At 41.7% G+C, this 14252-nt stretch overlaps 1 protein-coding gene across 1 annotated transcript in view; it reads right to left on the bottom strand.

Moving 5' to 3' along the window:
* Positions 1-556: 556 nt before the first annotated feature.
* LOC115091250 (netrin-4-like) overlaps positions 557-14252 on the bottom strand; it is an 87916-nt gene continuing 74220 nt past the window's right edge. The window contains 6 exon segments of the mRNA XM_029601373.1: positions 557-2986; positions 4631-4679; positions 4681-4802; positions 5275-5343; positions 6367-6500; positions 11795-12008. Coding sequence (XP_029457233.1) covers positions 2850-2986; positions 4631-4679; positions 4681-4802; positions 5275-5343; positions 6367-6500; positions 11795-12008 — 725 coding nt within the window. The 3' untranslated portion in view covers positions 557-2849.

The raw sequence follows: 14252 nt of genomic DNA, 5'->3' as shown, positions 1-14252 counted from the left end.
GATAACCATAGAGGATCTCTGAGGGAGAGGAAGGGACTAGAAAGCTGAGCAGGAAATGTGGATAGGCTTTTATCTGCCATCATGTTCTATGTTTTTGGGGTTTTTTTATATCTGTACATGGCCTTATCAAGTCGTAACTTCTGTTGTGCTGACAATTTTAAAATGAATGAAATATAATGTTGCCATGCACTGGGATGCTGTTTTAACTAACTAGCGGTGAAAGAACTGGAATCATGAATTGAAGGAAAGCTGACACCACCCACCAGTACCAGCAGCGTCGGTTGTATAGTCTCAAAGATGACACTTCTCCAACTTTGGTTCTTCTACTTAGTCTCTTTTCTTTTAATGTGCTCACTTTGCTTTCCCCTAGAACCCTGATGTAAAAAGGTAAAGGATGCAGAAGCCACGTTTTTTAAATTAGTGGTTTGTGCCCCGCAATCCTGTTTATACCTCAATGTCCTGAAGATCTAAAACTACTCTCGGTGTGTTCCTCTCCTGTGGTTTTCCTTGGGGTGCTCGGCTAATTCTGCAGGGTGACAATGCTGTGACTTTAAAGAAACTTTAGTTGACTCTGATTGACCACACTTTCTTTTTTTTTTTTTTTTTACTATTCTTCCACTGATACGTTATAATATACTTAGTTCCTTTTTTATCTCTGTTAAATTTAATTCTCCCTTTCAACAGTCTTAATTGCATTCCATGCTCAACTCTTTTGAACAAGTGCAGTCATTGCGAACCTTTATCTTCAGCTATGTGCCATTAGCTCTGTTTTCAAAAGAACTTTAGACTGTGGTGATAATATGGGAGAAAGCGACTGGAACCCTATTTTCCTGTACTGCTGAGTATGGATAATAGATTATTTGCTACATGCAAAAGCTTTTTCACTTGGAATTCTGTCCATCAAATTTGTAATTTCTTCCCAAGGCTGCCCTGAGATTTGGCTCCCCGCCTCCGCCTTTGTCTTCTGCTTTATCAAGGACTGGACCAATACTAGTCTTCCCTGCAGAAAAACCAAGCAATGTGCAGTTGAGACAACAGCTGAGGGCTTTGCTAACCTTATTGTGCAGAAAATGCTCAAAAGAAGATTATGGATGTCTTCAAATTGTTTGCCTTTCATTTTCCTTTATCTGATTTTATTTTTATTTTAGAAAAACTCAAAATCAACTGAAATAGTGAAAAAAAAGTTGGGTCTTGGTATTCTGAGCTCCCCATCTGAACATAGAAAAATGTTTGACTTTCAGAAAAAAATGAAACCAGATGTCAGATTTGTCTTTAATGCTAATGAGATGTGTTTGGCTGCTGGGATGGGAGAGGGATTTTATTTTGCAGTCTTCACATGCCATCACATTTTGTGTTTCTGTATGCGAGTTATTGGGTGGCCAGCTTATTTTATGGGCATTAAAAGTGCAAATTCTCTAATTAGCCTCTTGTGCGTTTCTTCCAAATTCTCATAGTATGTCTGCTTAACAGATTCACAATATCTATGAGAACAAGCACGTGTTACATGTGTTCCCAGTCCTTGGCAAAATCTTCATTGTAATGCTAACAGCTAGGCAGCCAGCTTAAAAGAAGCATGTGCCCAAAGGGATGTGTCTGAGAAGACAATAGGTGACTATGTTAGCTTCTACAGGACTTCCCACAGCTTTCTGTCCCTCTGCATGGGACTGGACTGTAATTCAGCAAGCATAAATACTATCAAGAGGCATATGACTGCCCAACCTGATATGTATCAGTGTGGGGCTTTCCAACATCTGCCAGAGGCCTAGCCTGGCTGCTGGGTTGACTTTAGCTTAGAGGCATGGACAAGAACTATCCAATAGCTATAGTGAGGACCTTCTGCAGCTCTTCTTCCTCAGCTGAAATCCACTATTCTGGTGAAGTCAAGGTGCCAGGATGACTATCCAGTCCTTTAGTACATTCTGGTAAGGAGCTTGCCAAATTATCTTAAGTTAACTTGTCTCTTTAATAAAACAAAGTGGTATTGCCCACATATCTGGTCAGCACAGCATATAATACAATGTTCTGTTGCTTGTTTTGGCCAGGGAAATGCTGATCCATATGCATGATTAAACTAAATGAAGTGCTCTTTGATATATTATCTTTTAGCAGCTCAGCAATAGGAGAACACATGGCCCTGTGGAGGACCTTGGAGTCTGCACGTGTGGCTTTCCATAATCTGCTAGAGTGAAGGGGCTGTCCTCCCTAACTGAACTAGTATTAGCCTTTCATTATTTTAGCCTGGTTGCTGTTATCCTTCTCCCTATAACTTCAGCATGCTACAGACCCAAAAGATTGTGGATAGAAATAATACATATTATTTATTTTTTATTATATTGCTTTTTTGCAAATGTGACCATAACAGTTAAATAATGGCCCATTGTTGCTAAGATGGCCATTGGCTCAGAACATTTTATTTCATGGATCTTCTGGTTTTGCAGCAATCCAACAGCTAAAAGGCCATCTGATGTGTTTCAGTCTCCAGCAAAATTCTTGAACAGCTTTGGCAGAGCTGCAAAAGGGCACAGGGAGCATGGCTTTCATCTATGGCCTGCGCAGGCTTGGTTTGTAATCAATAAACTGATAGCTGCAAGTTTGCTTTTTTTTAAATGATGGGGACTCTCTTTGCTGAGAGAAATTTTTTTTTCTAAGAGGCAAGCACCTGTTGGAAAGGGGTTTTTTTTGGGGTCTGGAAGGGGTAAGCCTTCCTTCATTGCTTGGTTATGCAAAACTCCTTTAAATGGTGAAGAAGTAAGCACATTCTGTTGTTCAGTGGGCCATGTTTCATTGGTTGCTTCATCATCTGTGCTATTGAAAATATAAAAATCCCTCCCTTTTGCACAAGGCAAGAATTATCTGCACCCAGTCTGCAGAATGTCTGCTGCTTGCTTTCCCAGAACTACTTTCCACGGCTTTACGAGGCTGTTCATGTTGACTAACAGCTTCTTGCTGTGCGGCTCTTCCTGTCCTGCTATCAGATAGTCCGTACCTAAAAAAAAATAAATGCACATAAACTAAATGTGATATATAATTAAAACATCAGCATTAAGATCTCTGGGTGTAATCCCCACTTTAGGCAAGTCACTTTTCTTTCTCCAGGCCGCAGTCCATGTAACACCCGCCAGTAATCACAGAATAAGGACATTAACACTTTTCCCTCTTTCCTTCAAAAACCCAAATGTAAGGCAGCCCCTTAGAAGAAAGATCCTAAGCAGGGGCGGATTGTAGGAAAATATCAGCCCGGGGGATTTTTTCAAAACAGGCCCATGTGATTCAATGACTCTCAAAAACACACCAAGCTGACCCTTGAGAGCTACACTATGTGACCTGGAACACAAATGCCTTAACTGTCAGACCTGAGCCAAAAAATCTTCAACACAAATTTCACATTTTTCACAAATAACCAAGAAGTGAAGCACATTCTGGCCCCTTTTCTGTACCTACCCTATTTTAAGGTGTTAAATTTAAGCACCTTCTGAATTTAGTTAATACATTTAGGTGCTCTAATAGGATATAAATTTGCTTTTCCAAATTTTAAAAAAATCAGCCTCACAGCTACCATTTTAAATGTCTTTATCATGTGATCACACGGGTGAGCCAGCAGTTACGGTCCTTGGATCAGCCACATAGCTACTGCTTTGCATGATGTTATCATATTACACAGGGTTGAGCCAGCAATTATAGTCCATAGTCAATTTAGGAGAAATCATCCAAAATCACTGTGGCCTACAGAGAAACTGGAATTAACTTCTAACAAAGTGAGGTGGTAATTCACACAGAACATCATCACATGACATCAGTCATGACTGATAGCATTATTATCATGCAGACTGGTGTGGGAAATTATTTTAAGCAGTTATTTAGTTTACATGAAGAAATTTGTACTGCGATAGAAAGTAGTGGAGCAGAGAATCGCTAATATTACTAGTGCAATTATTTGATATAAAGCCTATAAGTTATGAGAATAAATATGCCATTTTTCTTAGCCTGCTTGTAACAAACAAGAAATGAGATCGGATATATTAAAGAGTAGTTACACAGGAGGCTAACTGTGCAGATATCAGAAGAAAACAGGACAGTAACCACTTGGCCACACCTAAATGTTTGCTGATGTGATAAGGACTGACAGTTGGGGCAACAAGAATACATGAGAGTAGTCCAGAGAAAGACTGAAACTAGGACAAAAGTCAGCAGAATCAACATAAAAAAAGACCAACTTCAAGCTGTTTGAAATCAGAGAAAGAATGGATCAGAGGAAAAGCTTTTGAACATTACAGTGGTTAATGAAGTGTCTGATGAACTGTTCCTGGTTTTCCAATGTTGTGTTTCTGTCTTTCCAAATATATATAAGACTCACATTGGAAACTGTGTGGGAAATATCTTACTGATGCTAGTAATAGCAGTGGCTATTTTTTAAGTGTATTCTATGACAAAATAATCAATAATTTTCCTACCCATTACAGCTGGTGCATCAGCCAGTGGAAGGTATGAAAAGGGACTCATGTTACATGGTGATTTTTCTCTAGTTGTGGAGCCTTCAGTAAAACAGTAACACAAGGACCACTTCTTTCCTGTGATCAGTGAATTTTACCTTCATATTCTCCGCTTAAATCCCTCCAGGCCCAGAACTTACCAGGGTTAAGTATGGGACAGGTGCAGCCTCTGTTGGTCCAGGACTCTGGGGTAGATGCTTCTATTGCCGCGTGTGATCTTTACTTTGCCTGATTTCAGAATCTTCTTAACCTTCACTACAACTTCTGCATGGGTTCCTTTGTCATGGGCAGACAGAATGCTTGCTTTTATCACTGCCAGATAGGGACAGAGAAGGTTATAAGTGAATGTGAGATCATTTAAACCAGACTGGTGTGGCAAAAGAGCATGGAAGATTAACCAAGTCTCTGGAGTTCTTAAAAAAATAAGGCAATGGGAGAAATTGATGTCCAAAAATTATTCATTGATATTCCTATAATTTATTGACTTTTAAAAATGAAAATGTTACTGAACTCCTAAGAGTCTTCAAAGTACTGTTTACTGAAAGAATGCAAGTGTGTGTTGGTTTCTGCAAGCTGACTGGTAGGTGATGGGGACATTGCCAATACAACCTATACCTCCAAACAAAAACTAATTGGTCATGGAGCGCTATCCTACAAATGGCCAAGCTACAGCTGGCAGTTGGATATTTCCTTAGCAGGAATAGCTGGGCAGACTGGATGGACCAATTGATTTTCTCCTGCCATCATCTACTAATGTTTCTATGTCAATCTCTCTGCCACTCACCGTATGCATACTTCATTCGGCAGAAGTCAGCCACGCTTCCCAGCAGCCGCTCCTTGCAGACACACTTCTCTAGCACAGGGCATCGTGACACAGCAGGGTTGGAGGAGAATTGAGATCATGGAAAAAGAGGAAAGGAAAAGGAGGCCTGATTACTCCCAGCGCCAAATGCCTCTCAGCATTCTCTCACTGAAGGATCCTCCTCTTCCTTCTCTAGCCACCTGACCTTGCTTCATGGTTTCATATTTGCTGCTGGGACACTTTGTCCATGACACAGTTACCTCCAGAGTTCCTGATGATGCCCTTCTACAGCAAAGGAGCGGGCAGAGATGAGCTGCCTGATGGTCCTTTTTCACTGTAGTACTTCACCTTCTAAGCCACTGAGATTTCATGTATCCAAATCTCAGTTTATCATTCATGAATAATATCCAAGGAGCCCTCTGTCTCATGAATGAATCCCATACAGCACTGGGAAGGTGAGAAATGGTGCATGATAATGTTATTTTGTGCAGTAATTATTAGTGGGGTATAAGCATTCAGAGATATTGTTCCTGAAAGCTACATTCACATTTTTACAAACCAGAATCTGCCTGTGGCAGGGTCACTGCTCGCATTAAGGGAGCTGGGTTTGGCTGCTTTCTAGTAATGAGTGCTGTATTTTCTCAAAAGATAGGGAATGGGGAAAGCCCTTCTGTACAGCTAACCGTATGTGTCAACAGATAAGATCCAAGGTGGAAGCAATACATTTGTTTGTTAGTACTGGGAGATGTTTGTCCCCAGATGTTTTTGAACTGATGCACACATGGATTTGCTGGCAGGACAGGTGTACAGCGAATGGACGTACACCCAGCAGCTTCTCTGTATATGATAGATTTCTTCTTACAGCCGAGAGGCACCAAGGCCTTCCATACGGCAACATTAGGTCACTGCATATGGGGGCGGGATCAGGGTGTTATTAGGACATGAACTCTTAAAGCAGCACCATTAGATACCCAGAGGAACATTTATTTCAGCTAACATGATTTCTTATTTCCCTGCTCAAGCTGGATTTTTCCTTAAGTTTATATTAAGTTGAATTGCTCTTTCATTGGATACCTGGGTGCCTCATTGCAGAAAATCCCTGCTCACTGCTCCACTTCCATTCTTCTTCACTCTCATTGGCTGATGTTTCAGTGAGCTCAGGGATTCGCCCACCAACAGGGATGCTGAAAGAATGTGGAGCCTCATAGCTGAAGGGACAGAGAGGAGATAGATACAGGCACCTTTCCATTAGTAGTGATTCATCCTTAAAATGACCCTGAGGTTGGGGGAAAGGGGGGGGGGGAGGATCGGGGACATTGGAACTTAACTCTGTCCTATGAAACATTACAGCCCTGGAGGTAACGTCTACTCTTCCCACCCCCCTGCCTGCCAGTCCCAGCAGATCTGACCCTGGCTATGTAACTTTCCAAAATTTCCTGTGAAGCAAATGTATGTTATCTGCATGCACACTGTTACTACACTGCCACATATCAACTGCTCAGTGCAGCACACCTTCATTACCTTCGTTGCTCAGTATTTTATAATGCTGCAGTTACCACACAAGACCATGGTCACAGTTCAGGCAATAAGAAGGCAATGTTCAAACTTTCCGCCTTGGTTCAAGGTCCGAGGGGATTTCTTACCTCTGAACTTTGGGGTGGCCCTAAATGATGTCACTTTCTGACGGGGGGGGGGGGGGGTGTGGAAAGAGTACCACTTTTGTGACAAGAGGGTAGGGAGGTTTGAACGTATCGTGACATCACAAAGTCAAAGTTGTCAGATTACTTTGCTATCATGGAAGCGAGGGTCTCCAGTGCCCAGGGGCCAATGCATTTGTGCACCTTTCCCCCCCCCCCCCCCCCAACAACCAATTTTGGGAGCCCCAACCAATTGCACAAATAGAATATAGAGCGATAGGATATGCAAGACGTCATCAATATTTGCTTCTATGATGATGCTGCAGAGCCACACAGCAAAGCACAAACGCTGGGCAGTTCCAACCACAATTGTCAGACCACTAAGAGTGGTTGCCTGTCAACAACATGAGCTGATGGTAATCATCACCAGGGATCTATACAGGGGCAATATCATCTCCCTTTTTCTGCTGACCATTCCTCTCCCTATGCAGTCAAGCATCTTTCTGGATTTTTCCATCACTATATCCACCTGTTTAAAATCAAGTAGTTTTGTAAGGCAAGACTTTCTTTTACTAAAACCATGTTGACTCTTCCCCATTAAACTGTGTCTATCTAAATGGCCAGAATTTTGAGGTCCATATTTAATTGATGGCTGAGTTTGAAAGTTACCTGGCTAACATGGGCAACCACTGGATAAGTTTATCCAGCTAACTTTAGGACTGCTCTTCACCTCTCCTAAAGTTATATGGCTACCTTAGTTTACCATGTTTTTAACTTTTGATGCATTAGCATACTATTAGCTTATTGCACTGGGAATTCAATTTGTTTATAAATCTGGGTTCAGAAAATGTGTGCTGAATTTCAGCACAGCTTATTGCATGACCCTTTTAGGAGTTAGGCTCCTAAATTGTCCCATTTGAAAATAAATTGTCTAGCACTAAGTGCCATCCTAAATTTAGTTTTTAAAAGTGAGCAGTGAAAGGGGAAGATTTAGGGATGGGAAAAATTAGACACTTAGCACTGATTTTCAGCACTAGGCATCTAACTTAGGACCCTACATCTAGGAAAATGAACAGTTACATTTATATGTCTATGTTTAAAGCTCCTAAATTTAGGTGAATTTTCAGCTGAAAACCTTGGCTTCTAAACTTGACTGAAAATAGGTGCCTAATTTAGAGACCCAACTTAAGTGTTTAATTGTAGAAGCTCAGCTTTTTTATTTGAATACCAGCCTCCTCGTAGCCCAGCTGATCCCATGTGCTTTTTTCTTCAAATGAACTTGAAAAAATATTTTCATTAGTTTTTGCCTCTTTGGCAAGTTTCTTTTAAATTCTCTCTTGCCTGTCTTACTATTGTTTTACATCTAACTTGCCAGTGCTTATGCTCTTGTCTATTTTCCTCATTTGGGTCTGCTTTCCATTTTTTTACCATTGCCCTTTTAGCTTTAACTGCCTCTTTCACCTCACTAGTAAACCATGCTAGCAATCATTTGGTCTTCTTTTGACCTATTCTAATGTATAGAATATATTTTATCTGGGCTTCCCAGATGGTATGTTTAAACAACGTCCAGGCCTCATGCACATTGTTAACCTTGGCAACTGCTCCTTTTAGTTTCTTTCTAGCTGATTTCCTCATGCTGTGATAGTTTCACTTTTTTAAGTTGTATGCTACTGCAGTAGTTTTATGTAATGTCCTCCCTCCAATGATTATGTCAAATATGATTGCATTATGATTACTATTGCTAAGCAGCCCCACCACAGTAATCCCTTGCACCAGGTCCTGCATTCCACTGAGGACTAGATCTAAAGTAGCGCTCTCTCTCATCAATTCTAGGTCTAGATGCTCCATGGAACAATTATTTATGGTATCTAGAAACTTAGCTTCTCTAGCATATCTGGATAAGACATTGAACCAATCAATAATGGTTTAATTAGAATCAGAGCTCTCAGTTTCTTGTGGCTGACTTTTCCAGATTCTGCAGCAAGAGTTGGCAAATTCTGTGGCAGATTTTTCAAAATTCTGTAGCAACTATGTGAAAAATTTGCATAATTTTGTATATATTTGCAATTGAAAACAATGTAATTTTTTTTTTACTTTATGAATGAAGTCTCTATCCAGTTAATTTATTTGGTTCTTTGTTAGAGGAAAAGGAATATTAGTGATTGGAGCAGGGGAGGAAGGAGTGGAAGGGAGCAGGAATGGGGAAGAGAAGAGAAAGAGAATGGGAAGAGAGGTGGGAAATAAAGAAGGAATCATAGGCAGTAGGGGTTGAAGGATAGAGAAGGAGGAGAGGATAGGAATATTCAGGGAGACAAGGAAAAGAAAGGAAAGGAGGGAGTAAGGGGGAGGATAGGAAAGAGGGATAGATAGTGAGGAGGTGGGAAGAAAGGGAGAATTGGGGATAAGAGCGGAAGAGGAGGAGGAAAGAGAGAGGACTAGGGATAGGGGTGGAGGAGAAGGAGAAGGAGGTGGAAAGACTTGGATTGAATGAACAAGGAAGGAAGCCACAGGGCTCCCCCAAATCACACCCCATCCCCTCTCTCCCTTATTTTCACTTCCAAAGCCTCTTTGATCCTCTCACTCTCCTTCTTTTAATTCCATTCTCCACCATCCCCTCACTCTCTGTTATTCACTTCCTCCCCCTCACAAATCCTGGTTCCCTCCCTCCCTCCACCCCCCCCCCCCCAACTCCCTCCACCTCCCACAACCTTCACAAACCCTGTTCCCTCCCTCTTCCCCCAACTCTCCTCCCTCACTCACCCTGGTTCCCTCTCCCAACTCACCCTGGTTCACTCCCTCCCCTACCCCACAAACCCCAGTTCATTCATTCCCTTGTCCTTATACCCCAGTGATCGCTGGTTCATTCACTTCCTCCCTCCATGCCCCACAGTGATCCCCAGTTCATTTATTCCCTTTCTCCCTCCCTTCACCCCCATGATGATCCCAGGTTCATTCACTCCCTCCCTCCCTCCCAAGGTTATCCTCGGTTCATTCACTCCCTCCCTCCTTTTCTTCCTCCACAGCAAACCCTGGTTCATTTACTCCCTCCCTCCCCTCCTCCACGATGATCCCCGGTTCATTCACACTGCCTCCATCTCCAAATCTCCTTATTCATCCATTCATATTGTAAAACAGGTGGAATGAAGGCCTTGCAATTCCTCCTGCACTTCCTCTCTCCTCCCCTGCTGGGGTCTGAGCATCATGCTTTAAACCATGTGGTTCAAAGCATGACATATAGGCCCTGGCAGGGGTGGAGAGAGGAAGCATCAAAGGAGCTGCAAGGCCTCCATCCTTCTCCACCTGTTTTACAATAAGAGTGGATGAGTGAAAGGTTCCGGGGGGGGGGGGGGGGGGGGTGGTGGAGCAGACTAAAAACATTGTGATGTCACACTGCCACCAATGCTTTTTATTTTGTGGGAAGGAAGAGGGGCCACTTAGGAGGAGCCATATGCAATCCCACCACCACCAAAGCTTCTCTCCCTGCTAGCATTTCACAGTCTGTTTCTTCATCTCGGCTAGTAGTTTGCACCCACTACTATACTCTTACCTTTCACATGTAGTGCTGCCTGCCCCTCTAACAATTTGATCTGCTTGTCATATTGATATAATTTATACCCTGAAATCTCAGTGTACCTTTATTTACTTATTTCAATTTTTCTCCCACCATTTTCCACACAGCTCTCAAGGTTACACTCTAATAATATGATTTAACATATTGGTTACCCTCCTTACTCCATGTCTCTGAGGTTATTTCAGATTTCACAAGCAGATTAAGTCCTGACTATGCCCTAAGGCAGGGCTTCCCAAACCTGTCCTGGGGACCCCACAGCCAATCGGGTTTTCAGGAGATCCACAATGAATATGCATGAAATACATTTGCATACCATGGAGACTCCGTATATGCAAATTTAACTCATGCATATTTATTGTGGATCTCCTGAAAATCCGACTGGCTGTGGGGTCCCCAGGACAGGTTTGGGAAGACCTGCCCTAAGGTGTATGGAGTTTCTTTTGGTTGCCATTTCTGGGTGGTGGCCTCTCCACTTCATGAGCTTTCAGCAGTGTTTTCAATTTGTTTTGTGCTGTATTGTTTTATGATTATGGAGGTTCAATTAAGTAAATTTCCTTTATTGTTTTTTTTTTTAATTTTACTGATTATGTGATATGTAAATTTGTTAAATAAAAATAAAATGTCTATATCCTCATAAAATACCACGCATTCTAACTCTCCAATCCTACTGTTCCAATTTCTCATATTCACATGCAGATAATTAAAATGATGTTTTTTAAATTTATATTTCCAATTTGATTTGTATTCACAACCTATTTATTAGCAGATGGATTCAGGCAGTTTGGCATCATTCATATATATGTGCTATTTATTTAAATTTAGCTGGACTACTCCAGGCTTTACCACAGCCACTCTCTTGAGATATTCTAACTTCTTTGTTTTGCAAGTATCCTTTTAAGATACCCCTCTCTGAACCATGCACTTCTAAGTGATTACTGGCTTTCCAGCATAGTGAAATGAAGTATGAACAGTGTGACAACTTTACAATATTGTTAAATACGGACCAGTGTACCTGCAATACAGTTCTAATATCATTAATGTATCTGTGTGTCCAGAACATTTAATCTTACCACTAATCTGCTTTTTTTTTTTTTATTACTTTGACTAGAAATACATGAAAAAATCTCAGTGAATTCCACACTATCTCCATTTGAAGGGTTGTCACTTTACCTGAAATAAGTTAGTGACACAAAAAGAGCACGTCTGAGCCATCTAGTAAAGATCTACCCTTTCATCACAGTGGCTCCTTCCCTCCCCCTGCAAGAAAGCAATCTGGTCTCTGGAAGGCCTTTACCTGTTAAGACATTCTCCGGTTTGCCGGTTACAGTCCATAGCACAGTCACAGGGGAGGCAACCGTTCACTCCAAACCCCCAGTAGCCCATCATGCATCTGTCACAGCGTGGGCCAGCTACACCAGGTTTGCAGTAACAGAATCCTGTCTTGGGGTGGCACCTCCAGTTTCTGTGGAAGGTTGCATTGGTGGTTCCCATGGGGTGACACAAGCAAGCTAAAAATAAAAAAATACCACAGGAGTAACTATGGCTGAGATCAATACAATGTACGACACAGGCCAACTGATTAAGGTACTCTAAATGCTTTAAATATTGCCTATTTATAACAACCTTCAATTTTGATCAGAAACTACACTAGCTTGAATCTCACAAACAGTTTTGAAATATATACTTTGTGTGAAAAATTCTCAAGGACATATTTGAGTGATTCAGGTACCAGGGTAGTAGAATGGGTAACTGAGATTTAGCAGGCAGGTAGAGCATGCATGGGTGCTTACAACTGAAAGCTTGGACGCATGTGGTACTTTAATGTAGGAGAAAGGGAAACTGCATGCAATGGAATAGAATTGCTAATTGACTTCATCCAAAATAAAAAGTTAACTTGAATGCTATAAAAGTGAAGTCAGCCCCTTTTTTAAACTGTGACTTGGAGACTGATTTCTTGCTTTCTTCTTTCATTCCTAAGAACATAGAGCTAGAAGACAAGGGGCTATTCCTCAATGTATCCTGGAAATTAGATCAGAGTATGTGTGGAATTTTTTTTTTCCACCTAAAATGATTAAATATTAGTATCAGCAAATATTTCTTTTGAGAGCATTTTTGTACTCTGACCTAGAATAACTGGCCTCTACTACAACCAATATCAAAATGTTGCTGTTTCTGGCTGGCTATAGCGTAGGATGAAGAGAAATGGAAAAATCTCAAAGCTAACAACAAAGCATTCCTAATGTGCGTTTCACCGGCACCAGCAATGAGAACTATTTCCATTGGAATGGGACCTGCAGTTGTCTAATTAGAACACCATTACTTGTCTATAAGGGGATAGGATAACCCCCAAGGAAGGAAGCAAAGGTGTAGGAAGCCCCATTTGTGGGTGCTGAGGCTGAAGTTGGAAATCATGATTAGGAAGTAAAATGGGAATACTCTGGGATAAAGAATACAGCAAACAGATTAATGAGGATCCGTATGTAAGAGACCAACGAATGTACTGATCCTCCATTCAACGTCCCTGCATGTCACTTCCTGTACTCCTTCTATTCTATTTCCTATTAGATATTCAGGATTATAATGCTCTGAGACCACTAGTTTAACCTCTGCATTCACTGCCAGAATTATTTTAAAGTATGTCCTCAGAAATGCGGAGGTTTGTAGAGGGTGCTCTGCTCTTTGTGATTGATCCACCCACTCCCTCCCAGCTGTACACCTCAGGCCTCTCAAACCATCTGGCTGATGCTCCATTTACTGCCTAGAGATTTCACTTAGAAACAGAGGTCAGGTCAGCTGAGTCCTTTTAATCAGACCAACCTCATAACATTTCTAGTTTTCAAGGATTATACATCCTTCATCAGGTCAGTGCAAAATGAGCTATCAATGATGGTTAGTGAATACACAATTAAACTGCCAGCCAGGCTACAGCATCAGGTTTGTTTGAAGGCTGTAAATAGATGTAGTGAAAGGATGGTGTAGGCAAGGGAAGGTGATCCTGAACTGGACACTTTGCAGAGAGATAATGCAGCCTCAGCTTCCAATGAATAACACCATTTTTCTTCCTTCTGGTTCTGATCCATTCTGTAGGAAACAAAGCCCAGAATTACAGCTGTAGTTCTCTAGTGCTGCACTCTCAAAGTGCGAGATGCCCTCTCAGACTTGATTCCCAATAAATAGATGGGGTTCAGTACCAAGCACCTGGCTCCATTTTGTGACTGACAGGAAAGTTCTTCACTGTCACTGGTATGAAGCTTGCTCCTTCCTCCCTTAGGGAAGGAGGAAAGTCATAGAGCAGTGGGCCTGTTTTCCTGGATCATCCATCTGGTTTTCACATGCACAAGGGATTACTGCACTGAAGAGGAGGCCAGTTTAATAAACATATTCTTTCAAGTCAGTATGTGCCAGATCTGTGGCTTTACCTCCCGCTCTCCCACATTGACTGGGCATTAAAGCACTGTCGAGAGGTACAACAACAAAGGAATCCAAAGTTATTCCAGTCTAATCATATCTCACACCATATCAAAACTGTTTAATCCTTTGCAGTCAACCTAACAATGAGTAGGTGTGTGCTGAACTGGGTCGTCCATTTCAGCCTTCTGCTGAGTGGTGCCATAACAAGCATGTGGCCTTGATTTCATTCCTGGCAGCTAAGAAAGTGAAAGCCACTGGCCTGGTGGCCACAGCACAGCTGCAGAGGAGAAGGCCTGGATGATCTAGCTTTATAATAGGCTGAGTCCCAGCTGGTTTTGGTT

Source organism: Rhinatrema bivittatum, chromosome 4 (genome assembly GCF_901001135.1).
Source record: "Rhinatrema bivittatum chromosome 4, aRhiBiv1.1, whole genome shotgun sequence".
Lineage (NCBI taxonomy): Eukaryota > Metazoa > Chordata > Amphibia > Gymnophiona > Rhinatrematidae > Rhinatrema > Rhinatrema bivittatum.
This window is presented reverse-complemented; position numbering and strand designations above follow the sequence as displayed.